Below are 27,877 nucleotides of genomic sequence, written 5' to 3'. Positions count from 1 at the left end.
ACTGAGCCACCCAGGAGCCCCTCAGACCAAATTGAGCTATAAACATAAACCCCGGGGCTCCTAGGTAGCTCATCAGTAGAGCCAGCCCCCCTTGATCTCAATAGGGTTGTGAGTTTGAGCCCATATGTATAGATATTACTTAAAATCTTTCTTAAAAATGCAAATCAGAAATTGTATTAAAAGAGTTGGTTTATTTTCTGTGTGTTCTGATAGGGCCCATTATGTATCATTATAAGTGAATGGGTAACGGTGAGCTCAGGGCTGAACACCCAGAGACAAGCCCCCCCTCCCCTGCCTTGTGGCGAGTTGGCTAGGTGACCGTGAGCGTGGCTAACAATGTCTTTTGGCTTTCCTTTAATTTTATGGTTCTCTGAAGTGAAATGATGCCCAACTAGAAAGTAAAAATAGGCCTCAAGATAGGAGGAAGGTTAAAACACATAAGCATCAGGATTAGAAGAGGAGCTTGCTCCCTGAAATGTGTGGAAGGAAGGAATTCAAAGGTTGCAGGGAGAGGTCTTCAGGATTCTTAGCCAAACACTCCTGCTAGTTTGAATTCTGCGTACAGTTTTGAGCAGTCACACACTAAAACTTGTTTGCTTACATGTTGCCGGTGTGGTTCGTGGAAATAGAGAAGGGAAGAAAAGCGAGAAACGAAGCAAAACTGAGCGGAAGGAGCTGGCAAAGAGGCTGCGAAAGAACGAGTTATGAAAGAAGGAAGGCAGGCAACTTCTTTGTTGAAACTTGAGGCTCAAAGCCGCCGCCCCCACCCAGCCCTGACTGCCTGCCACGAGGACGCGCAGCACTGCCAGGGCGCGGGGTGCAGAGCGCGGGTGCGGGAGGCGTGGAGAGAAGCTGAGAGGACGGCGCTCCGGAAAAACGGGCTCCTCTCGGAGCCTGAGGGGGTGGGATCTTGGAGCCTGGCTTTGGCCTCCCACCCGTTTCTCTCATCCCAACCCTGGCTCCGGGCCTGGCTGCGTGCTGTAAGGCCCGGGCGAGCCAATCTTCACAGGACCGGACCCAGCAGATCGCCCGCCCCACTCTCCTCCCGGGAACTGCTTGCTGGTCAGAGGTTAAGCTAATGTGTTCGCAGACGGTAACTGGGAGCTGGAACTGGATGCCAACAGCCCCTCCTCAGGGGAATCTCGATTTATGTTTCCTGGAACAATTCTTTCTCCCATTGCATCGACGCTTAAAAAAAAAAATGACTTAACCAAGCTTACTTTGCTAATTTATTAGCCTAAATCAGGGTCTGAGAACTCGACGTGGCGCTAAAAAAGTAAAAGAAGGGAAGGGTGGAAGAAACGAGGCTGCTCATGGGCCTCTAGGAAGCCTCCGCAGTGCTTTAATGGAGGGTTGGGCTGAGGGCGCGGGGGCTGCTCCCGCAGGTCAGGTCGAGATTCAGAACGTTCCAGGGCGAGGCCGCCCCAGTGGGCGGGCGGGCCAGGGAGGGTGAGTCACCCTGACTCCGGGTGGGAGCAGGCAGGGGGAGGCGGGGCGGGGCGGGCCTCCCTTCACAGCAAGGATGTGGCGGCTATAAAAGCCCCACCCAGGGCAGCCAGCTCTGCTCTACAACTGAGGACGCTCACTGCTCTCGGCGCCCGGCCCAGGTAAGCGGGGTGCGCCCCGCCCTCCCGCTATGGCCCCGGGGCCGCCGCGCTAGCGGGGCGGGGAGCAGCGGGAAGAGAGGAAGACTGCCTTACAAAGAGCCTTGGGCCACAGGAACCCGGGAGGCCGTCCAGGGAAGGGGGCTGGAGGGACAGTCCATACTGGGGTTCTGCAGAGAGCAGCGCTATAGCGCTAGAGCGCTGGTGGCCTGGGTAAGAGTGGCCTGGGTAAGAGTGAGGGGGACTGGTTGTGCTCTGGCGTTAGGCTTGCAAGGCAGAGGGAGGGGGGTGGGGCATCCCCCCCGAAGTGTTCCCAGAAAGCTGAGAGAGGGGCGCCGGGGAGGGGAACAGAGGAAGGCCCCACATTCCTGACGCGCCGGGCGCCAGGGTAGACAGGGTGTGGCTGCTCGGGTTGCCTTGGGTCCCGGGCTGAACAGGCTTGGGGGCAGTTCCCTCCACGTTGAACAAAAGCTTAACGGCCTTCTAGAAAGTAACCTCCCTCAGTTTTACTTTGAAAACAAAACAAAAAAAAAAACCCCACAACCAAACCCGCATTTGTGGAACTTGTAGGACCATCTGGAGGGAAGCGGGGGGGGGGGGGGGGAGGGAATGAGAGAGGTTTGTAGGGGGTTGCTAACTTTCTCCCCAGTAAAACAAAACAAAAGGAAAAAAAAAAAACCTCAGCGCATTCTCTTTTGTCTAGATTATCTTTTAGGAGAACAACCTCTGATTTCAGCGTTATCTGGAGAGTTTCCCACTTGGTTGACCATTTTTGCGTCAGGAAGTATCCCCCAAGGTTGGGGGGAGGGGAGGAAGAGGATGGTCACTGACTATTACTCCACAGGATGCAGTAGTGAGTCAGGAACGAGGGTTTAGAAAAGGGCGTCGCCCGGAGACTGCTCCTAGAGCTCTGAGACGGGTCTCGGCCCTTGGTGTGGAGGGTTGGATTCCATCAACTGGGTGTTGAGGAGGTAGGAGGAGAACACCAATTTCCTTACCTGGGAAAGTGGCCTAAGGATGCCCATTCTTACCTCCACTTGCACAATTACTGTGGTAAACTTCGAAAAGCACGTTCTTTCAAAAATAAATATGTAAAAATAAATAAATAAATATGTAAAGCACACTGAAATCATTAGGTGCCATGCCACTGCAAATGGTCGCTTTTATGTTGAGTTGCTCTTAAGCTGTGAGTATTCTGAATCTGTGGAAGAGCAGTGGCTTCATACGTGCACACTGGGTCTTTATCTAAAGCCTTAAGATCCTAGAGCCTGGGGCCTGGGCATTTGGCTCAGACTGACTGAATGGATCCTGTCCAGAAATATGTGGTACTGTGCTCGTCTGGAACTTGGTGGTTTGGAATGCAGAATGTACCTTCTCACTGAAACAGTATTTAAAGGTTTTTAGGTTCCCAGGTTAGTGCAGAAATTCTACTTGAGGTGCACGGTATCTAAGTACTATATTGATAGTACATGCTTAATTTGGTGGTCGGGGGGAAAGGTGGGAGGATAAGGGATGAGGATATGTGGGTAGGAAAAACAAATTTATGAAATATTCTGGAACTTTCCTTGGTTTTGAGATTGGCCCTCATTATTTGGAAAATTATATCTTTGCCCCCGCCACCTTTGTTTTTTCCAGCTTCCTCCTTTGCCCTTAGCATCCCTCTTCTCTGACATATCATAAAAGCCATTACTGTCATCATTTCTGCTGCTGCCCCTTCTTCCCATTTCAGTGTACTTACACCCAGCTGGAGGCTAGCAATTTGAATCAATATTCAATAAGTTAGGAATGTTTGGTGGTCCTGAAATCCTCAGCAACCTAAACAGACCTGTGTTCTGTGAAATTAGAGGCCATGGAGTTAAGGAGCCACATAATTACAAATTTGAGGTCTTGTGAATGAAGGAAGATTTCAGATGAGGCCAGGTTCAGAGAGACAAACTCCAGAGAGGAGTCCGCTGGCCAGTGGTGTTAAGACATTCCCCTTCTTCCAAGTCTATCGATTATCTAAAAACTTAAGGGTTTCTCCGAAAGTATCTATCACATCTGTAGTGCAAGGGTGTGCCCATCAATGTGCATTTCTTTAGTTAAGGATTTATGATTTGGAGACCTAGATTTTGTAATTTCCCACAGTGCCAAATGGACTGCCTGTGGCAAATGCCCAGGAAATACTGCTTATTCACTGGCTTTGATTACGTGCTTGTTCTTGGATTGCACCTCAGTATTTAACATCTTGTGTCTTTGAGCTATTAAAGTACTGTATTGACTGACATTAGGCTGGCTGTTGTGGCCATTAGTTTCCTGACAAATTTCTGATTTAAGTAGTTTTCCTGGCAAGGTAGGTATCCTTCTGTAATTGCTATTGATTTTGGAGGCTGTAGCCTCTTCCTGCACCATTGGGCCTAGAATCTTGTACTGACACACTCATGAGCCTCGGTCAGGGCTGTGGGCCTGCTGAGGCATTTTTTGTTAATGGAGAGTGGCCCTGTCAAAAGGAGGAGTCGCAGTCTCTAGTGGTTTGCTTTGAACATCTATTCATTCCACAGTATTTATTGAGCATCTATCAGGTTCTACTTGCAGATAGAGGTAGTGGGTATGCAAGAGTGAACAAAACAGACTGAAAAAAGCCAAAACTGAACCAAAAACCTGCTTTGTAGACTTGAAGTCTGTTGGGGAGAGGAAAAAAAAAAAAAAGACCAAGTAAGTGAATTATATAGACAGTAATTAGGTTTTGAACTTTACATTTTTCCCAAATTAATATTTTAGTTTCCAAACTTGGCAGGGGCTCATTTCCCCCTTTAATCTAGATGTTCCACAAAACTGAGTGTCATATTTAGCCTGCCTTGTGGTAGTGATTTTTAAAGTTATTGTGACTTAACCTGCCTTCCAGATTTGACTGTGAGAGTTAAACAGAAATGGAATGCTCCTTTTTTTTTTTTTTTTTTTTTTTTTGCACATGTGAATCCACCTCCCTCATTTTCCCTGGTGCCACACCCCATTCTAGTTAGAGGCTACATCAGGAAATTCCAGTTCTTTTAAAAAATTCTTTCCACCCCTTCACTGGCATGCTTTTCCTTCTGTTACCAAAAGCAGTCTCCATCTACTTAGTTGGGAAGCAGGTCAGCAGTAGGGGTCAGGAGACGCCCAGGCTTGTTTTGGGTGGTTCCAAACTGAGATTAGCTGTGAATCTCTCTTCTGGGGTAAACCCTGAAGCTTGAAGACCTCTGCTCAGTCTTGTCAGAGAGAAGTCAGTACATCCAAGTAGTCCGAGTTCTAATCCCAGGTTTGGTGTAGAAAGTTCTGAATCAGGGGAATGGCTATGACCTGGAGTCCTTGCTCTTTGCCTCTCTGCCACACCCAGTGTACACACTCATAGCTCAGAGGAAATGGGAGTCCCAAGGCCACTTGCAAGTTCTTCCTCCTTTCTCCTCCTTTCTTGTATTCCAAGTGCCCTAGGAGATATAGGTTACATTTGCATGTTGTCCAGGGGACAGAGCTAGGACCCGAGTGGCCTGGAAGTACAGAGGTGGAGTGCTGGGGTGGGAGTGGGCTGTCTTTCATGATGAGGAAGAGGCTGCCTGTGAAGTGACCTGCCAGGCTTTGGAAGATTTGCAAAGATTGGCAGCTTAAGCATCCTTTGGAACTGGAACTGCATTTAGGATGTTCATTCTGAGCAAGAGAAAGAAAATGGAGCAAGAGTGCATTGAAAAAGGAAGCCATAATGATATGGAAAGACCTCATGTGTGTAAACCATCCATAAATGCCACTGAGCACCTACCATTTGGTAGGCACGGTGCGCTGACCTATAAGGAAGCAAGTGGATGTGACAGAAACCCTGCGGGCAGATAAAATGGAAGACCATCTTTATATACTCATTTTTGATTATTTAACAGACACACTGAGATAGCACGGAGCAGGGAGAGGTGCAGGAGAAAAAGTATAGTATTTTTGTAGCTTGAAGTCTCATGAGGGTGTCAGATGCTCAAGATTTCGTGTTCCCAGAGAACCTGGGTCTTGAGGTGGTAGAACTGTGCTGAGTATATTCAGAGGAATTACCACCCCAGTGTCACTGCAGTGTGTGTGCAGGTGTGCACTCGTTGGGGGGGGGGGCTGTGTAGAAGATATTTATGGAAATGTTGGTGAAGTCCAGAGTGTGGGAGATCTTTTTTTTTTGAAGGTTTTATTTATTTATTTGACAAATAGAAAACAGGCAGACAGAGCGGCAGGCAGAGGGAGAGGGAGGAGCAGGGACTCAGTTGCAGGACTTGGTCCCAAGACCCTGGGATCATGAGCTGAGTCTAAGGCAGACACTTAATCGACTGAGTCACCCAGGCACTCCCAAAGTGTGTGAGATCTTGAAGGCCGAGGTTAGGCTTTTCTTTTCTTCTTCCCCCTCCTCCTCCTCTTTATCCTCCTCCTCCTCTTCTTCTTCTTCTTCTTTTTAAATTATTTATTTATTTGAGAAAGAGAGAGAGAATGCGAGCAGGGAGAAGAGGGAGAAGCAGGCTTTCCACTGAGCAGTAAGCTGGACGCAGGGCTCTATCCCAGGACCCTGGAATCATGACCTGAGCCAAAGGCGTTGCTTAACTGACTCAGCCACCCGGGCGCCCCGTTTAGGCTTTTTCTGTAGACACCAGGTCTCCATTAGAAACACAGTAAGTGGGCCATAAAACATTGACATTGTGCTATAGCTCGAAGGCCTTGATTTCCTAACCCTGAAACTGTCCCATGCCAACTGACTTCATTCTTCCTGACAGTCTCTTTCCACCCACTCCAAACCCATGACCAGGGACTGACGGAGAACCTCTGAGAACACGAGGTTGCCACGTAGGTTTGTCGGGAGCAAACATACACATACTGATTCAGATCAGGTAGCGAAAGGGACAAGCCAGATCAAGTGTTGTTGTGTCCATCCTGCTCAGTTTGATCAAGGCCACTGGGCACAATTCCAGGCTTTTTGCAGGATGACTTGGCCCGGTGACTCAGGCATTGATCAAGACCATAAATCCCAGGAGAACAAGTTGTGTTTTCAGGAATGTTCTGTTGAATAAAAAGTGCTTGGGGTGGGGGGTGAGGAATAGACACAGTACAATATGAATTCCACTCCCAACCCCACTTATGCAATTTTTTTCCTCCCCTTTTGGTTTAAAATTCCAGTCTGGTCCTATAGACCAGGAATGCTGCACAGGGAAGGTTTTGGTGGGGAAACCCAACCCTCCATGCTGCCACCCACACACATTTTCACTTTAAAAAATCCTCGTTTGTATCATCCAGTTCCTGATTGATTCATCATGGTTGCTAGGGCTGTGTTTTGTGGTAACACATCAACACCACGTTTAAACTGTAAAGTGGGTGTGTCAACGAAACTGCTAGATTGTGCTCAGATTTCAGATTTGCCTATGTAGACCAGCCCATTGCAACATGTTTTTGTATGTTTGTGTGAATTAATGCTTGGGTTTTCTGGAGCTCATTCTTAATTCATTACAGTAGAACTTGTTTTTGCTGTTTACAAAATGTTGACTTTTGGGTCAACAAAACAAAGAGTTGTCTCAACTCTTCTTTGCAAATTTTGTTTTACTTTCCATTTTTGGGGAGAAGTTTAATCTGTTTCCCTTGTACTGTTTCTACTACCACGTGTTTGATGTGAAACAATAAAATACAAAAAAAAAGTAGGTAGGGTTTAAAAAAAGTAATCCTTTAAGTATCTTTAAGACAGTCCTTATGTTAAATGTAAATGATTGTTTTTCAACAGCTGCACAGATTTTGTTAATGTCTAGTTTTGCACTCCAAGGGCTTTTCCAGTCAGGCGGCTAACAGTCTTCATTCATTAATATTTTCAAGGCCAGAGGAGAAAACTGTTCCTTCACAGCACCGAGATGGGGGAGTGGTTGGTGGCTGCCAGGAATGAGTGAGTGCATTCTCACTCCTGTGGTGACTTATTTCAAGTCAGTTTGAAGTGGGTGTGGCTCTTTCACTAAGTTTCTCTATCCCTCTCTAGTTCTTTCCTCTTTCTTTCTTTGTCTCTCTCTCTCTCTCTCTTTCCTTCCTTCCTTCCTTCCTTCCTTCTTTTTTTCTTTTTTAGATTTACTTATTTTTTGAGGGGCATGGGGAAGCAATCTCCCTGCTGAGCTACAAGCTAGATGTGGGGCTTGATCCCAAGACCCCAGGATCATGACCTGAGTGGAAGGCAGCTGCTTAACTGACTGAGGCACCCAGGTACCCTTCTAATTATTTTCTTAAAAGAAAAACAAAAACAAAAACAAAACAGAACTACCCAATAAAGAGCTGTTTTAATAATCTTGTCTAGTCAGCCAGCGCTTCTCTGGGAATGGGAGGTGCTGGTGTGTGCAGATACTACTCATCAACAGATTGAATTTGCTGGCTTTTCCCCCTTCTTTTTTACAAGTTGAAACCAGTTGGAGATCTGGGTGAGGTCGAAGTGCTGGAAAGAATGATGCAGACTGCCGTTTTCATGTGCTTTGAGAACTCTGCCAGGAAAGGAGTAGTGGTTCTGCTTTTAACACACTTTAAGAATTTTACACTGTGATGAGGAGTCAGTGGGAGTGGAATTTTCACAGGGCTCATAGACTTCATTTTATTCTCAAAGCACTAGGTAAACTAAGGCAATGCTCCTGCTTATTGTAAGAAAATTCAGCCTCCAGAGCAAATGTGATAAACAGATTAGATGAGTATTGGGGAACTTTGGCTTTCTGGCTCTCCCGTATTTCCATAGCCATGCTTAAATTGGCACCATTCAGAAGCCAATATTTTAGACCCCCCACGGGGCATTACAGTAGACACAGCTTGTTTTAAACTTGTCCTCTTGGTTCTCCCACCACCCAGGGACAGACATTCTTCTCCATTCTTTCTCCCCAGTCCTTCCCCCATGTTTATCTGGCTGGAACCTTCCAGGGTAATTGCCCTTCTCAAACCTGTCAGTACCTCACCGTTGATCTCTCAGCTGATCTCACTCACATTACTTTTATCTTTCTCTCTGTCTGAGTCTTCTTTGGAAGGGAGAACGATTGTGGTCAAGTTGCCAAGGTGAAGACCCGAGAGTCAGACGACCCAGATTCTAGCCCTGCCTCGGTTCTCATTAATTGAGTAATCTGGGCTAATGCCTCGGGTGTCTCTCACTGCAACAAGATGAGAAGAGAGCTGGAAAGTGCTATGGGGCGTAGTCTGCATTTCACCATTTTGTGTGTGTCTGCAGGCCAAGAGTGTATGCTTGTCAGGGGTTTGTTGATTGATTATTTGAAGGTTACTAGTGTTTGTAACCTACAGTAGCCCTACCAAGACTTTCTTTTACTGCTTTCAAGGGTAACATTGCACTGACGTGTTCTCATTAATCAAATATATTATGTTAATGTTTTAATAAAAGTTCTGAGTGGCAAAGCCGACTTTCTTCTAGAGACTACCCAGTCCTCCACAAAATGACTGCATTGCCAAAGGATTGGATGTAATGAAGAAACAAGGGCCGAATTCTATTTGTAAGGTGAAAATGTGTTTGCCATCATGCTTGCATGAAATAGGAAATATTTCTTGGATACCAGAGAACTTTCACAGAGCTATATAGCAAGCTTCATGGAGATTCTTTTATGGTTATTATGACATTTTTGCTTTTCCTGTAGAATGGTTATAAATAATTCAAATATAAATGTTTACTCTGCCAAATACTGACTTGTTTCTAAAAGTTTACTTGGCACCTGGAGTGTGCAAAGGCTCTCTTAAGTTTGTGGGGAACCAGGATGCTATGAAGGAGGTGAGGTAAAATATACTCCTGCTGCTTTGAATTGTACTTAGACATTTGCCATTTGAATTTTTGGTACATGTGGGAACTCAGTACAGTGTGCTCCTCAAAGAAGTCTGGTGGCACCAGAAAGTGCTTTGGGCACTTTCTTTTGGCACTTTTGGAAGGTGGGCAAGAGCATGTGGGATGGCAGCTACAACCACCCCATGAGCAGAGGCCAGAGTAGTGGTGACTCCAGGAATGGGTACAGTCTCCTAACCAAGAGGAGAGGTGAAGTTAAGGAGATGGGGGAGGAAGCAGCGATCAGGGCACTGTGGATGAAAGGAATACAGCTTTTGGAGAGAAGCAAGGGACTGTGGGGGTCAGGCCACTTTTGCTGGGGGGGGGGGTTGGATAGAAGACACTGATACTGGGTTTCTGTGCCAGTCTTGGAGGGCTGGCCTGAGCTGGAATAAGAGAAGGCTATTGAAGGATGGGTTTTGAACCATTGGATGAGATGCTATGTAGGGATTTAATTGATAGTAGCATGTGGGATTGTTGTGATGAAATAACAGGACAACTGTGGACGATAAAACAGAAAGATTTGTGGGGCCTTTCGAGACCCCTATTTCCTGTCTCTCCTCAGTGTGTTGTGGCTGTGGGAGGAGAATTAACAGGAATGGAGAGTGTGTATCAGATTGTCTTTGGCTTATTCAGTAACGAGGGTCTCATGTGAGACAAGCTTAGGCAGCTGTCTGTAAAGCCAGTGCTCAGGGCTGGAAAGGCAGCTTGAAAGAACTCTACAATAAAAACTTACTGTGCCTCTGTGGTCGAGATTCCCTAAACAGCAGAACCCGCGTGAGGCACCTGATTTAAGAACGAAGTGGACTTTTAATCCACATTTCTTTGTGAGCAGAAACAATTCTGTTTGCAAGTCTGACTTACTGATCCTCTCTTTGGGGTTTTCCTTTTGTTTTGGCATTTTTATTTCTTAGCTGTTTATGGTGGGGACTAGAATTCTGTTAGGCAGATGACAACAGTTTACCCCTCACTGCAGACCTACTGCAGTTCTGATGAGGCTCAGGGGTGATGGTCAAGGTCAGGATTGGGTGGTTAGTATCTTAGGGAATTCATCTCCACTTTGGTGATTCTCAGGCTGATGGATATGACGAGACCTTGTGGAATATTTTTTGGCTCAACTAGAAGTAGGAGATTTCTTGCTTTTTCTGTCAAGGCAGACTCAAATTTGTCTGTCCTGACAAGAAATCTCAAACTGAATTTTGCCATGATCAGGCTACTGCAAACGTTTTTGGACGAGGATTGGACCATGGCACTAGGGGATCCTCTAGACCAGTGCTGTCCAACAGAAATAGAATGTGAGCTGCATTTTCCACTGTGAATTTCCTAGCAGGCCTAGGAGAAAAAGGAAAAACAGGTGAAATTAAATTTAAATAATGTATTTTGTTTAACCCAATAAAGCCAGCATATCGGAAGTACAATATATAATCAATAAAATCAAAACAGAGAGATTTTATGTCCTTTTTCTCACTCTAAGTCTTCAGAATCCAGTGTGTAGTTTACACTTACTGCACTTCCCAGTTTGGACAGGACACCTTCCAAATGCTTGATAGCCCCGTGTGCCTGGTAGCTGCTGTATTGGGCAGTCCAGTTACAGAGGTGCATGGCCTCCCATACCAGAGTGGTATGTTTGCTATAACCAATGAACCTATATGGACACCTCACTGTCATTCAAACTCATAGTTCACATTAGGGTTCACTTTTAGTGCTGTACACTTTGTGGGTTTTGACAACTGTATAATGGCATTATAGTATCTTACAGAGAAGTTTCATGGCCCTAAAAATCTGCTGTGCTCCACCTCTTCATCCCTTCCTCCTTTCCCTCTAATTCCTGGCAGCCACTGATCTTTTATTGTCTCCATGGTATTGTCTTAACCAGAATATTATATCGTTGGAATCATACTATGTATGTAGTATGTAGCCCTTCAGACTGGCGTCTTTGACTGGTAATATGCATTTAAGATTCTTCCATGCCTGTTCATGGCTTGATAGTTCATTTCTTTTCAGTTCTGAATAATGTTCTGTTGTCTGGATGTACCATGGTTTATTTATAGAGCAAGAAAGACCTTTTATAATCAGGATTATATCCCAGCAGTGGAACATATTTGGGGGTAGGCGTGTCTGAGAGCTATGGGTATAGGGGTAATTGGAATAGCCTTAATTTTCTTTTTGCTTTGCTTAAAACTATTCAGTGGGGGCGCCTAGTTGGTTCAGTCGTTAAGCGTCTGCTTTTGGTTCAGGTCGTGATCCTGGGGTCCTGGGATTGAATCCCATATCAGGCTCCTTGCTGAGGGAGCCTGCTTCTCCTTCTCCCACTCCCTGTGCTTGTATTCCCTCTCTTGCTGTCTCTTTGTCAAATAAATACATAAAATCTTAAAAAAAACAAAGAAACAACTATTCTGTGATTATTAAGAAGGGGGGGCTGGTTTAGGAGAAGGAGCTCAGGATGAAAATCTTGCAGAGATATGTCCATAAGCACAAATAAGGGCGAATCTTCTTACATCCGTCCACCTCCACCCAACACAGACTGGAATCTGCTCAGTCCACAGTGTTCTGATAAGTTAGCAAATGTCTATGTCAAATACTCCCTCCAAGCCAGTTCTACAAAAATATTTAGATCATGCAAACTGTTGGGAGAATGGAAAACTGGATTTGCATGGACACAATTTCTTTGATCAAAGAATATTAAGCAAAGAGTCTGAAGCAGGAGTTATTACAATTCAGATGTCGAATCCACTGTTTCAGGTTACAGCTCTGCTCTGTTTTCCTTCTTTCCTTCTTTGGGGGTGATGATGCTGAATGACCTATCTTGTCTCAGTTGAGATAAATTTCCTGCTGCTTGGGCACTCTTCATTGGCAGACGTTGGTGTATCAATTCCGAGAACCGTGTGATTGCAAAGCTGGAAAGCCAATTCATCAGGCTATAGTGTCGCAGCCTGATTAAGTGTATTAACTGGAAGATGACTTCATTTCAGCCCTTTTGAATCTTAAATACAAGGGATTGGTCTTTCTTGGGATGAGTTAATGTCAGAACATCTGTCCATGGTCTTTTTCATAAATAGCTGCATATCTTCTAGGCATTGCTGAGCTAAGAAAATAATGGATAATAATAAAGGTTCTATTTAGGAATGGGCCAGCGTGCAAATATTGTTGATTTCAGGTCCTTTTCAATAGAGAACATTACTGGTGAGAAACACAGAAGCAGTGGCTGGTTGGACAAGCTTGTCCCTTTTTTTTTTTTCTTTTTAAGATTTTATTTATTTCTTTAGAGAGAGTCAGAGAGGGAACACAAGCAGGGGAGGGGGAGAAGGAGAAGCAGGTTTCCCGCTGAGCAGGGATCCAACAACCATATGGGGGGATCCATCCCAAAACCCTGGAATCATGACCTGAGCCGAGGACTGATGCTTAACAGTTGAGCCAACCAGGTGCCCCAAGCTTATCACTTCTTATAAGAAGTGAAAGGCTCAGTTTTATCCTGTTTGAACAAGTTGCATGAGCCTTGGGGAGCATTTTGTTTTTGTATTTACAAATCACATCTATACCAGTTCTGTTTACACAGAGCACGAGAAAGACTGGCTACTTCTTCTACTTCTTCTTTTTTTTTTTTTTAAACTTAAGATTTCATTTATTTATTTGAGAGAAAGAATAAAAGAGAGATCTTGAGCGAGGGAGGCAGAGAAAGAGGCAGGAGCAGACTCCTGCTGAGCAGGGAACCCAATGCAGAACTCGATCCCAGGACCAAGAGATAATGACCTGAGCTGATAGGCAGACCCTTAACCTACTGAGCCACCCAGGTGCCCAGACGGACTACTTCTGTAGTCCATCCAAAACCTAAGGCAAACCATCTCTCAGCTTAATTTGCCCAATCATAAGATAGGAATTGCATCCATTTGCAAAAATTGTTCTAATATCCTCAGATGAAATGGTCCAAGAAATAGAGATTAGTATAATGAATCACTGCGCTTCAGGGGAAAAGAAAGCCTCTTTGTAAATACTTTTGTTGTACTTTTTTCCTCCAGCTTCCTTCAAAATGTCTACTGTTCACGAAATTCTCTGCAAGCTCAGCTTGGAGGGTGATGTAAGTATATCATTTTGTGTAATTTTTGCAAATTAGACGTCTCTCTGGATAACTATGCTACTCTCTTTCCTTGTACATCTAAGGACAATGAGAACAAATATACACAGTTATTTCCCTCTCTTCATTCCCCTTTTCTTCACCATTACTTTTACTGTTTCCAGTAGTTCAATTTGATAGAAATGTTATGGCACTAGAAACTTTTTTGGCATCACCTGAAAATTGGACAGGCTGGGGTGGCTGGAGTTTTATCCTGCTGTATACTTAGTGTGTCAGTGGTGGTAATTGCTATGTTGATCCTGGAGTTTTAATGTCATACCCTGGCATTTTATTAATGATTGGCATAAGCTACAGCCATATCAAAAATGATCCTTGTGTTTTGGACTTATTACAGTGTCTGTGAAATTATTCTAGACAAGGACTTACATGTTTGTTGTTGTTTTAATTTAACACCCGGGAAATCTTTAATCTATAAAAACTAGGATAGTTGTGTGTGTGTTTTTTGTTTTTTGTTTTGTTTTTAGCTAAATAAATATTCTAATTCATCATGTTTGCTTTTTTGCTTTGGCTATCAGGGAGCTCAAAATTATATCTTACTGTCTTTCACAGGAAATATGTGAACCTGGAAATTCTGATGCTTTGTTTTATAGTCAAAAATTTTTTTTTTTAGATTTTATTTTATTTTTTTTAAAGATTTTATTTATTTATTTGTCAGAGAGAAAGCGAGCGAGATCGAGCACAGGCAGACAGAGTGGAAGGCAGAGTCAGAGGGAGAAGCAGGCTCCCTGCGGAGCAAGGAGCCCGATGTGGGACCTGAGCCGAAGGCAGCTGCTTAACCGACTGAGCCACCCAGGCGTCCCTATAGTCAAAATTTTCTTAAACTATATGTGAAATTACAGGTCATTGCAAATACTTTTAGAATCAAGTAGAATATAAATTATGAATATGTAAAAATATTTAATAATTCCATACATCTTTCTGGTCATCCTGGCAGAAATGGCTCTTACAAAAACTCAGCAGTAACCCTCGTTTGTAGGCATATCTTACAGGTACTTCAAAATGCGCTCTCACTGAAACTGAAATACATCAAAGCACTTGACAGCAGTTTGGATTAGGTGGTACTGCTGTATTCTGTCTGGTACCAGCCATCAAATGTTCAGATAGATGACATCTATGCAGACACGGGTTGTATGGAGTATAGAGCCCATCTATTTTTAATCTTCCCTCGTGGAACTTGTGCACACTGTTGTTGGCAACACTTACAAGCTGCATGTTGAGGTCCAGACAAGTCCAAGAGCTGAACAATTTTTTTTCTTAACGGATCTAATCATTAAATAGTTTTTAGTATCAAATTTCAGAAAAGGCTTTTTGTGTGGCCTTTGAAGTTACTTTAGTATAATGCATCTCTCTGTGGAGAGATGGGACTGCATTAGAAAATGTCATATTTCCCCCCCACCCCCATATTTTGGAGGAAGAAGAAAAATCATTTTTCCTCAATAATTTGATTTTTGAGACAGTTCTATGGGTAATAGGTTCAGTTATCCATTTAGTTTTGTTTTTAGAAGTTTTATTAAAGATATGCAAAATTTTCCTACTTCTTGTTGTTTTTGGAGTAAGTTGACATAGCACCTAGGAAATGAAGCCATATGTGATATGGCTTAATGAGCAGACTGTCTGCCTTTGTAAATAATTGACAGCACTGTTAATAAATAGGGAAATGTTTTTCTTAGATTTCCATCCACATTTTGTAGCCACCATAACAAATAGAGTATTTCAGAATAGCCCTTGGTCCTTACTTTTTTCTGAATGTATGTTTCATCTTCATTGATTTAATCTTATTGGAAAGTTTAGTAAAATTAGACGGAAAATACTTTAATGATCCATTGTGTTTCAGATGTATACGTGTTAACTGGATTCACTATTTGGCCAAGATGGTCACAAGTACATTTTGAAATACTCTGTTCAGTCCTCCACTTAGATTTCTGGCTTGTCCTGGGAAACATTTGAGAGGATGTCATCTTAGTTACTTACCTGTATATAACTGCACTCCTAATAAAACCAAATGAATGAGTCCTGGAATGCTTCTTTATGTTTGCCTGTGGGTGGAAAGGTAAGTCAGGACACCTCAGGCTCTGACTCTTCTCAGAAACTGAACTAAGGCAAGGTCATCACATTACGATGGGCATTATGTACTTGGGGGAGGTCGTGGGGATGGATGAGTCTTGAAGTTGAAGGTTCTACAAGTTGATGGTTCTACTGACAATCAAAACCACGCTGTCCATCTTCTGCATTCTCTTTGCTTTGGGATTGGGTAACAGGGTGGAGGGAAGCTGTAAGAGCTCTCAAGGAAAGAGAAAAGTTAACCCTTCGGATAGAAGGACTGATGTAGACGCATACTACTGTCCTTGCTTCAGTCTGGGATGGAAGTGGATCCATCAGATCAGGCAGGGTAATGGGCTTTGAAAAGCATTGGAAAAGGAGGAGAGTATGGTTTAAAAGGCCATAACAACAAAAAAAAAAAATTAAAGAAAAAAAATAGAAAGGGTGATAGGAATAGGGTTAAAAGCGTAGTATTAAAGACAGCAGAGGAGAGGGAACAGAGGAGAGAGCGGGGAGCAGGAACTTAGCGAACACAAAGAGGATGTGGGCCAGGAGGCCTGACCACCTTGGTGCCCCGGCTTCCCTCACTTGTCTGATAGTCTGAAACAAGCAAGCCAGCATTTTACATTTGCATTTTGAGGAACTGTGAGCTTAGCGATATAGGCCCAGTGGAAATTCAGATGCCTGTAGCAAAAACTTGGCTAAACGCACTTGTCATTCAGGCCTTTCCACATTTTCAGCTTGTTTCAAATCGTTGCTGGCCCAGTTTAATGCTTTTCAAAGTCTTCCCAGATAAGTGGTGGTTTCCAGTGCCCAGCTTTGGGTTGTCTGCTTTTGAACTTGGACTAGAAGTAAGAGAAGTGAAACACAGATGCATTTTCTAAACGAGCTGAGCTTTTGAAGATGAAATCTTATTAGAAACAATGAAGTTTCTTATTCTCTGTTGTGAAGGCACATTAATACTTCCCTAGTTACATAGTCTACAAATGATTTGAATTGTTTAAAGAAACGATAGAAGAAATCTATTTCAGGGATACTTCAGCAGGAGGATTTTAAATGTGTCTGATTTGAGTATGTTTGTCTTTTAACCTCAGCACTCCACGCCCCCGAGTGCATATGGGTCGGTCAAAGCATACACCAATTTTGATGCTGAGCGTGATGCTCTGAACATTGAAACGGCCATCAAGACCAAAGGTAGGTGACATTTGTCCTTCTCTTGTCAGGCTGACAACAACGACTGAGGCATTTTTAGTTGCCTCTTCATTCTCCCTCAAATCTCTGTTTACTGGTCATTTGAAATTGTCCTCAAGCTTTCATGGAGTGGATCTAAATCTTTCCCATCTTACCCCACGCCTCCTTCCCTCCTTTCCTTCATCCTTTCCTTTTTCCCTTCCTCTTCCTTCCTCTCTTTGGAGAGAAGACTTAAAACATGAGAAAGTTTTTTGGTTTTTTTTTTTAAGATTTTATTTATTTATTTGATAGAGACACAGCCAGAGAGGGAACACAAGCAGGGAGTTGGAGAGGGAGAAGCAGCCTTCTCATGGAGCAGGGAGCCGGATGCAGGGCTTGATCGCAGGACCCTGGGATCATGACCTGAGCTGAAGGCAGACACTTAATGACTGAACCACGCAGGTGCCCTCATGAGAAAGTATTTTAACCAAGGAGAGCCTAGTGACAGGGAAACAGGCCTCAGCTGAGAGCTGGAGGTCTGATTCCCTGGGTGTGTGTTTTGGCCTCAGGTCTTTACTTTGAGGCCTCAGTGCCTCTTCCAATAAGGAAGAGTTTGGTCATGGTGATCCCTAACTGGCCTTTTTTCCCTGAATTCCCCTGATTTTTCAGTACATTTGTTGGAAAAATACTGGGGAAAATTATACTGCTTTGCTTTTAGATCTATTGAAGAAAAAACTCGGGTTTTTTTTAACCCTACTGATTATATCATTCCTTAGACCTGGAGCTTGAATTAGAAGAGCCGTCAGAATGAGTGTATTTCCTGGAGTTCCAGGATGAGTAAGAGAGGGCCAGAAGGTGTAAGAGCTTCCCTTCGAAATAAAGCAGATAAAGCATTTGATTGGGTGGGGCTGAGTAAGAACTTGCTCAGGTCATCATTGTGCTGTTTTTTTGTGTCTATAAAAGTCAGTGTTCAGGGCGCCTGGGTGGCTCAGTGGGTTAAGCCGCTGCCTTCGGCTCAGGTCATGATCTCAGGGTCCTGGGATTGAGGCCGCATCAGGCTCTCTGCTCAGCGGGGAGCCTGCTTCCTCCTCTCTCTCTGCCTGCCTCTCTGCCTGCTTGTGATCTCTCTCTGTCAAATAAATAAATAAAATCTTTAAAAAAAAAGAGAGAGAGAAAAGTCAGTGTTCAGACTCTCTGGCTTATGTTAATGAAGCGTGTCTCTCTAGGATGGCCCCATCCCCCAAATCCCTGGGCATTCCGATTACTGTGGTGATGCTTGTGATTCACTGCACTCTTTCCCCTTTTAGGCAAAGCACTTCTTTTCACTGTGAAGCTAGTTGAGATGTGTACATGACCCAGCAGCCAGAGCAGCTGCTGATTCATACCTCTGCTAAAGAGCCATGGGCGGTTTGGTCTGGGAAGTCCGGTGTTTTAACTTACTGACACTTGGACAATTCACATATGGGTGACCGACAGACTGGGAACCTCAACCAGGATGACCTAGGAACCCAAAAAAACGAGAGTGATCACATGTCCTGGCTTATTTACATCTGCATTATTTACTGATTGTGCCCCTTTTCACTCTCAGAATTGTTTTGTCTTTCTAAAACCCTTGGAGAGGGGCGCCTGGGTGACTCAGTGGGTTAAGCCTCTGCCTTCAGCTCAGGTCATGATCCAAGGCTCCTGGGATTGAGTTCCACATCAGGCTCCTTGCTTGACAGGAAGTCTGCTTCCTCTCTCTGCCTTCCTCTCTGCCTACTTGTGATCTCTGCTGTCAAAAAAAAAAATAAATAAATAATAATAATTCTTTAAAAGCCTTGGAGAAACTGGTGACTTTGTTTCCAGAGGCAGGACAGAAAGGAGAAAAATCGTTTATGTCCTGTGGCTCTGACTGGACACAAGGATCTACATTATCCTAAAGCAGCCTTACAGTTAGATCCCTGGGGACATGGCGTATCTCCCAGAATGACTCCCTGGACAACTGGAGGGAGAATAAGGAAGCATCCAAATTAAACCTTTCATAAGTCTTCTCTTTTTGATGCTTTCAAATGACCATACTTGTCAAAGGCCAGGTTGGGAAGTCAGCAAGTCAGTAATCAGAAAATGAGACTGAAAGGTACAGGCTCATCTCACCATTCTCTTTGGCAGAGCTGGGGTGTAGTGGGTGAGAGATTGTGCAGTCATGGTTCTTCACATCTTGGCTCTGCCACTCATTTACTAACTATCTGACTCTGGAAAAACACTTAACTTCCTTAAGCTTCAGTTTCCACATACAAATTGGGGCTCATCAGAGTTCCACCTCACACAGTTGGGTGGTATGAAGTGGTGCCTGCCATTAGACAGTGCTCGAAATGTGTTATCTCAACACACACACACTCACACACACATGCGTGTACACACACAGGCGCCTGCGTGCACATGCCATGATCCACTTGCCGAAAACTCACCCTGTCTCACTATCTGGGTGTGCCTACATTCCTGGGGTTTCCCAAGAGCCCCTGCAGAAACACACTTAACTCCCCTCACAGTTAACTCATCTGATAGAGATGGTGCCTTGTACACGCTTGAGACAAAGACTGCTTTTGTCCTCGCATGAGAAAGCTTTTAAGCAACCTGGAATGTAAAGATTGCGCAAGTGAGCTCTGGTCATAGCTGAAACTCCCAGGGTAATAAAAATGCCTTCAGGCTCTTTCTGAGTTGGTTAGAAAATACTGTAGTTTCTAAACAGAGATGTCTGGGGGGGTGAGATTTGGATTCCTGCATTCCAGTGTGGTCAAAAGCAGCTGACATCACCATGATCCTGATTGCCACTATTGATTGAGTGCTTATTATAGCAAAGCATTGCGCCAGGCACTTTAGGAATGCTCTTCTTAGGTGAACTTCAAATTCATCCTGATGTAGTGTTATATCCTCTGCACAGTTTATGGGTGACAGAGTTTAGGTCTGTTGGCCTTGGTTTAAATTGGGATTTGGTCAACTCTGTCCATCCCTAGGCCTGTTTCTTAAATACCTACATGTTGTGCCACCCACCTGAAGACCGGACTTTCTCCCTTTGCTGTAAGTTATTTTCAGACATGAAAAACATTTTGCAGTTGTGATTCTGTTGATCTCAGATACATGACGTATTTGTGGCCCAACTTTAGGCCCCCTGTCTTCTTCTTCTTTTTTTTTTTTTTTAATTTTTATTTATTTATTTGACAGATAGAGATCACAAGTAGGCAGACAGGCAGGCAGAGAGGAGGAAGCAGGCTCCCTGCTGCGCAGAAAGCCCGATGCAGGGCTCGATCCCAGGACCCTGAGATCATGACCTGAGCCGAAGGCAGAGGCTTTAACCCACTGAGCCACCCAGGTGCCCCATAGGCCCCCTGTCTTCTCTTCATACTTAATGCCTAGTGACTTCCACTGAGGACCACTTACTTATTTTTGGTGCCTAGTAATTGTAGAAAGTAACTGAGTTTTCTTGAATTAATTCTGTTAGTCTTATTAATTAAATAATCTTTGGATTGTCAGTGTGTCTGGGAACCTTATATCCTTCTAGGAAATTATTGAGGAGAAAGAAAATTACATTCATAGAGAGCTCAGTGTACCAAAGATGTTAATATCTGCATTGGTTATGGTAACAAAAAACCAGGCTAGTTGGGGAAAGACTTAATAGGTTCTGGTAACTCCCTCTGTATTATACAGAGTATCTGTAGACTGTGAAATGTGAAAAACAAAGTTATGAACAATTTTTACTGAAATATAGTTCACATACATACAATTTGCCTAGGTAAAATGCACGATTCAATTTTTTAGTGTGTTTACCGAGTTATGCAACCGTCACAGTTTAGGAATGCTTGTTTTATCATGCATTCACCTTAAAGTTGTTAGTTGTAGAGCTGATTCTTTTCCTTTCTTGTGCTTTCAGTATATTCTGTTTTCCAAATTTTCTTTGAGGACATGTATCAACTTCACAAATGGAAGGCAATAAATTTAATTACAAATAGAAATAAAGTCATTCATTGGGAAAGTTAACATTCCTTTGTCCCTTTCCTCTTCCTCTTGATATTTGTAGATAACTCATTCCACTTTTAAAAATGAGCTAATTAATATTTTACCCTCCCGTTTAAAATGCCTTCTACCTTCAGTGTAATTAAGAGGCTTGTGCCACACTTTCACCCCACACCCGCCTCAAGCCCTTTACAGGAAGAACACAATGCTTCGTAATTGCTGTTTCCTTGACATCAAAGAAAACAAAGGGTAAACCTCGAATACCTATAAACAAAGGCCAAAGTCCATGAAATGATGACTCTCTGGGCCTCCATCTCCTAGGTAGAGTAGCCCAGTACACGTGCAAGCATGTGCCAAGTACAGAGTTCTCTGGGCATTATCTGCTCTATCTGACCGACCATGGACTTCCCTTTGGTCTGAGTGCTCTCAGGAAGGAGAGCTGAGAGCAAGTCTGGAGGGTCCTTCCCTTACTATGAAACAAAGGATGATAAACTGGAACAGGCCTGGTGTGGGGGGATTAGAAAGAGGGGCCAAGCTGAGTGAGATCTGGACTGGTAATAAGGATGGGAAGCAGTTACTATTACTCCTTCCTGTCAGCCTTATACTCTCTCACCTGGGCTGCATGGCTTCTGTCCTCATCGAGGGTCTCCTTGCTTCATCCACTGCAGAGTCTTTCTCTAGCTTCATCTCCAGGCTATTTGGAAACTTTACTCTAACAGGAGTGTGCAGCCCCCATCTCGTGGTAGTGTTAGCCCACTTCTCACACCCAGGTGCTTCCCTCTGACCTCTTGGAGTGGGCCCATACTTAGCCTCTTCTCCATGCTTTCTCTGAGGAAGAGGCAGAATCAATTATTCCTTGGTCTGTGTCTCAGATACTTCATGTGAGGAATTTACAGCTCTTGTCATATTGTGTTGTTACTTATGTATGGAATTGTTTCTCCCACCAGAATGTGAGTTCCTTGAGGGCAAGGATTTTATTTCATTAAACTTACTTAATCTTATTTACACAGCCCCAGAGACTGTGTGAAAAAGTAAGTATTTAAGCTATATTTAAATAGTAGTCAAATGTACACAGATCCCATACCACACACTGTGAGTGCAGAGAAGGGGGACACGTGGCTGGTGAGATGAGGCCACAGAGGACATTCCAGAATCTGGACAGTAGCCAGAAAGGGTAACAGTCCCCTAGTGGGCTTTGATCTGTTTTCACAAAATGAATTTAGCTTATGCTCATAAGTCTGCTTTGTTTTTAGTTTGAAGGGATCTCTGAATTTCTTGAGTATGTTACCTAAATCGAATGCATGGCTGTTTTGTGTATACTCTGGCTCGAGGTAGACTATGCAATTATTTACCTTAATTTATGTCTAGTTTTAAACTGAATAAAGCCATGCAAAAGTAGTAATATTGCTTAATTAACAAGAGGTTTCTGAGACTAAAATCTGTAGGAGTCTCTTGGTCTAGATTGGCCTTGGGTTAAATATATACTGTGGAGTGTACAACACAGCTGTGAATGGTTTACCATATGGGTCCAAATAACTAGAAAGGAAAGTCAGCTAAATTAGAAAAGGATGAATCCAGACTACATAAAATAGATTGTAATTAGAAGCAGCACAACCCCAGAGTTAGTGTAAGTGCCAATAGACTGGTACAGCTTTGGTCTCTCTCTCTTTCTCTGTAAAGGGGTGGGAAATGAGTTGCCCTATTATTATTGCCAGTTTTGATTTTAGCAGTATTTGTGTTCTCCGGAAGGGATGCAAAAGCGAGTGGTTTTTTTTTTACCCCCTTGCAAGCAAGCACAAGAGAGAAGCATAACTGCAGCAAGTTTTTGCACTTATTTTTTTCTTACACTTTTAAAATGGAACCATGTTTTCTAGCATGGCCAAAAATACGAACATCCCATGCCAGTGGAAAGCAGGCCAGGATGTGTATTTTTGGTTTCACCTGCACACCTGGAGGAATATTCGTTCAGCTGAGACAGCAATTAGGAATAGAGTCTCTTGAAGATGCCAGGAGGCAGATTGGCTCAGAAAGGTGGCTTCGCTCCTAAGGGGGTAGGGGGGAAAGCCTACAGAACCCTTAAGTCTGAGGGACAGTGTTCTTGTGAGAAAGGTCCCTGTGGCTCACACAGCCCAGGCCTTCCCATTCTCCTATACTGGAAAGGAGGAAGGGAACCTTCTCTTCACCGAGGCCTTTCCCTTTGTGATTAAGTTTACTTTGGACTGAGTTCTCGTCTTACAGCAGTGCTGGGAACAAAGAAGGACCAGTGCTGAGTCACGGCCACCTTTGCTCTGAGCAGAGATTTTCAGATTTTCCTCAAAACAATCTTTGTCTGCACTGGTGTATAGATGCCAAACCTGAGCCAAAAAGTCCATAAAACATGGGTGAAGGAGTCCCTGGTGCCTTTCTAATGGTAGGCATTGGCTTTTATTGCCTGCCTCTCGGCTCCTTTTTTATTTTTTATTTTTTTGTAAAAACTGGTACCTCTTTCCCCTGAGGAAATTGGACAGTTGCTGCCACCCAAGGACACTGGGTATAGTAACCAGATTCTTTTCTGGTGTCTGCAGTGCTAAGGCAGTAAATATTAACTTCTTCACTATCAATTGAGTTAAGGGTGGGGATACTGGTTTCTCTTGCATCTGTTCAGATTTTAAAATTTTCTGTCTCATGAGGCTAACAGAGTAGCCAGGCACAAAATGGTGCTTGCATTTTGCATATCAGCCTTCATTTACAATTTGATTTGGTTTGAATTTTGGATGCTGGCCTACTTTGTGTTTTCCTGCTGGTCCTGTGGAATATTTCAGAACTATAATTATGCATGGAAGGCAGACAGGGTTCTAGATTATTGAAGCATACAGTCAGGTGGCCAGATAGAGGGCACTGAAATCCTTCCTAAGGGTCTCAGCAGAGGTGAGATCAGAGCAGAATGGAAAGAGAAGAAATTTGATTTGGGGACCAAATGTTCTTCTCAGGCACTTAGCTAAACCACACTTGGCATGAGTCAGGACCACAGCTACACTGTGCCAGTCCTGGGAGAGGTGCTGGTCTCCCCAGCCCCCTCCTACCCCATGTAGCCCTTGTTTTCTCACTCATCTCTCAGGCAGCTGCCACAGCCTTGAAACCAGGCTGGTAATCTAATGTGTGCTAATGGCAGAAGTGTTCCCCAAGCCCCCGTTGCCCTCCACTTTCATTGACCCCAAACAGAATACAACCAAGAGGCAGGCCTGCAACAGAGGAGCTAACTGTGGAGAAGGTAGTAGACATGGTCTGAGTCCTTAACTGGGTCCATCCTTTCTGCATTTGCCTAAATGTTCTCATAATCTCTTTTACAGAGTGAGAAACCAAGGCACAGGGAGGTAACTAATGTGCCCAGATAGTATAGTTCTGAGCCCCACATCATTTCCGAAGCCTTTCTGAAGCCGCTGATCTAGATGCCTCCCCTTTTCACCTGTCCCCCATGTGAATGTCCAGCTTCTGGTGGGACCCTCTGGATACAGAGAACTCACGGCTGCTGAGTGATCCCCAGGAGTGACTTCGAGAGCAGGAATTCCAGGCCAGGCAGCACTGTGACTGATGGTGGGAAGGATATTTTGGGCAACTGTGTGTGTACCTCTCTGTCCCTGAGGTCACTTCCAATAGACAGATGGCTTGTTGGCATATTAATTTTGTTGGGAGGAGCTGCCCTTTCTCACCATGTTGTTAATGGCTATCCGTGGAAGAGCGTTTCTAGCTCTTTCTATTGAGAAAAACCTCAGTTGGGCTATCTCTTCAGTGGCCATGCACTATTAGTGGGTAACAAATCCTTATCTACAGATGATTAAATATGTGTATGTTTAGATATACTAAATAGTAAGTCCAGTTCTATAAACATATGGACATGTTACTGTCCCAGATCCTGTTTGGGAACTATTTGGAAGAGTGTGGTATGAAGAAGTATGAAAGTATAATTTCGGAAAGGTACTAGCATGACTCATAGAGATATGGGATGAACACATCAAACATTTATTTAACTCAAAGGAGATAAGACTGGTTCGAGGGACATTTGAAAGCCTGGTTGTTAATAGGCACTGAGGGAAGAGTGTTGAGTTAAGATTGCTGGTGAGACCATTGGTATCCTGCAGGGCACTGAAGTTATAACCTTGAGACCATAATCTCCAAGTTAACTTGTAACCCTGCAGAGCTTGTGGCCCACAGTAGTAAGTTGAGTGAGAGCATACCCTAGAGACACAGTCTTGGATTGCCCTGTTAGCCACGCTGGGAGGCCCCTTTATAGCTACTCTGTCTTCCTCTTGCCTTATTTTTAAATTTGGGGTACTTTTTTATAATAGGAGACAGGATAGCCCAATGCAGGGAGCCCTGGTCTTGAATCCTGGTTTGAGTCCCAGCTCTGCAGGTGACTTGCTTGTGTGACCTTGGGCCTTCTATGAGCATTTATTTCCTTGTGGGTAAAAATGAGGATGACAGTAATTCCTGTCTCTTATGGATGTGGTAAAAATTACATGGTAGAATTGTGTAAAAGCACTTAGTAAATTCCTGGCACATAGTAGGTGTTCAGTGAGTGACTGATGCTATTATAATAAGCAAAATCCACACCCGTGGATCTCCTCTCTGTGGCCTGCCACTGACCTTCGTGTTGCAGAGATGATTTCTTCTGAGGTTTGATACCCATATTCCCAATAATCTAAGCTGAGGCATGTTTTTTCCCATCATCTAGATAAGGAATTTTTTTTTTTTGACCAGTCAGCCACGCCCTGAGGGCCTCCTGAGCCTTCATGAAACAAAATGAAATCCATTTTCTTTGTGCAGTCAGTGTGTCTTGGCAAATGTGAGTCAGCATCCTGTTCAGAATGGCCTCTTGGTTCCTTGCCATGGACAATAAAGACACATTTTCCCTGGAATGCCAGATGTGGAGCTGACTTGGGGTTTCCATCCGTAGAGAAGGGGAGGAAACTCCAGGAGGCTGATTTTGTGATTTTGGAGTTAGCATTATGTTAGACTGCAAATGTTCTTTTCGTTTGAGAAATACAGTGGACGGTTTAAGGGACCTGAGACTCCAGAGTTTCCTGCTGAGCTCTGCTGTCAGCAGCGCCTCCCTGTGGTATCACTTGGCAGAGGTGTCAGTGTTCAGTGAGCTTGCAGGTGTTTTTTCTTACCTGGGTTATTTGGACAAAGGGAAGCATTACTTTCCCTGAAATTGTAATCGACTCAGCACCTCACAGGAGCAATTGGTAGAAGTGACTTAAAAGTCTTCTATCTAAGCAGCATGCTGACTGCCTCGTGTTGACTGGCATTCAGAGCAGTGACTGACCTTCCAGAGGCCCCAGCTAAAGAGTGTTGTTGGAAACATTTTTGTAGTTAGGTGATACACTTCCTTTCATTTTCATGAAAGGAACGAATACTGATGAAATTTACTGTGCTGTTTCCCTTCAGGAGCCAAATTTGTGTCTTCGTTCCTTACCAATCTTAAAAATTTTAACTTCTGTCGTTTTGAGAAGATATTAAAAAAAAATCCACCTGAAACACAGAACTTACTGTGTTTTCTTTCACCCACGTTTTGTAGGGACCCCTATCTGCATCACTGTTTCCCATTGTGAGCCTTTGCTTAGGTTACTTTGACTTTCCACATGAAATACAAGAGGAGTGGGATGGGAAAAGGAACATTATTCAGGTTTGTTGCTTTTTTCCTTTATGCTCTTGCCCTGACCGCCCAGTTTCTTTTAGGCCCTGGGCCCCTTCTGCCCAGCAGCTGCTTCCTTATGCACTGAATGAGATCTGAACATGGGAATCCAGAGCCTCATCTTCTGGGCATCTGTACCTATGTTAAAGTCATTAAATATAAAGCTTTCCCGGTGTCCTGGCTCTTGCTATGCCTTGTTGACGACGACTGTGCTGACATAGGTGGCTGAGTGCTCAGTAATCATCCTTCTGGCCCCATCCTGGGCAGAAGTGGTGAGACACCGGATGACCCTTGTGGCTTCAACCTGCACCGAGCTATTTTCCACAGGAATAAACTGCCTCACCAATTATGATAGCAGGTTGAGAGGAAGCAGCAGTGTTCTGAAGATAAGATGGTTAAATCCCACTGGCAGAAATGTATATTCTGGTGGTCCGACACAGGACATGCCTTAAGTGGTTTGACTAGGCAGTTGATCCAGGGGTCCATGATCCCCCCGCCCAGTTCCATTTGAAACTTGCAGACAGTGGTATGAGAGAAATAGCTTATGTAGGTAAGGTTCTTAGAAGGCGGAGGGGGTGTCCACTGGCAGAAATAGCTCCCGTGTCTTTGTAGTTGCTGGTATTAGCATTTGTGTAATGGATCCGATTGTTCATGTGAAGGGGTCCCAGCATGTTGGATGTTGCATCTCAGCAGGCTATTCGCTTGGTAAATAATTTAAGTAAAATACGTTTAGATTCCCTCAGACTATCATAGTTGCTGCCACCTACGTGAGATCCAGGTTAACCACTCGGGCTCTTTACAGGGATTTCCAATAATTGGATTGAATTCTGACTCTGTTGGCTAGATGCTTAGCTGCTGTGAACAGAAAGGCAAAAAGCTGTCTCACTGACTCTAAGAGTGTGGGACTACACTGCAGTCAGTGTGGTGAACTCGCCAGGTGTTTTTTTCTTACCTGGTTTACATGGACAAAGGTAAGCTTTTCTGGCCCTGAAATTTTAGGTGACCCTGTCCCTCACAGAAGCAGTTGGTAGAAGTGACTTAAATCTCTATGTAAGCAGATTTCTAAAGATCTTTGCATTCCTCATGTTTATCTGTCTCTGTTGGTGATTCTCAAATAAAAAGTGACCAGAGAGCTGGTTGAAATGCTGTTTGCTTGGTCCATAGTTCTAAGGAGGCTTTAATCAGTAGATCTTAGGTGTGGCCCAAGAGACTGTGTGTTAGTAACTGCCTCATGGGATTCTAATTCAGGTGGGCGTCTGACCACATTTTGACACAAACATAAATTTTGCATTTGTTTCCAAGGGAGAATTATTTTTGTGGGTCAGTGTTGGTGTGTGTTCAGGTCAGCAGTTCCAAAATTGCTTTCAGAAAATACTAGATTTGAGGTTGGAAGATATGATTGATTTTGTTGTTCTCTGGCATTTTCAGATTTGAGGAAGAAGGTTGGTTTTTTTTTTTTTTTT

The 27,877-nt window shown here is 43.9% G+C and overlaps 1 protein-coding gene across 1 annotated transcript in view; it reads left to right on the top strand.

The window, feature by feature from the left end:
• The first annotated feature begins 1,472 nt into the window (after nt 1–1,472).
• ANXA2 (annexin A2) overlaps nt 1,473–27,877 on the top strand; it is a 44,656-nt gene continuing 18,251 nt past the window's right edge. The window contains exons 1-3 of the mRNA XM_004758782.3: nt 1,473–1,607; nt 13,425–13,483; nt 16,675–16,774. Of these exons, the coding sequence (XP_004758839.1) occupies nt 13,436–13,483; nt 16,675–16,774 (148 nt within the window). The 5' untranslated portion in view covers nt 1,473–1,607; nt 13,425–13,435. The remainder of the gene's footprint in view (nt 1,608–13,424; nt 13,484–16,674; nt 16,775–27,877) is intronic.

This window comes from Mustela putorius, unplaced genomic scaffold (genome assembly GCF_011764305.1).
Source record: "Mustela putorius furo isolate JIRA1106 unplaced genomic scaffold, ASM1176430v1.1 tig00003896_pilon_pilon_pilon, whole genome shotgun sequence".
Classification (NCBI taxonomy): Eukaryota; Metazoa; Chordata; class Mammalia; order Carnivora; family Mustelidae; genus Mustela; species Mustela putorius.
Note: the sequence above shows the minus strand (reverse complement) of the source record. Positions and strands in the feature narration are given on the sequence as shown.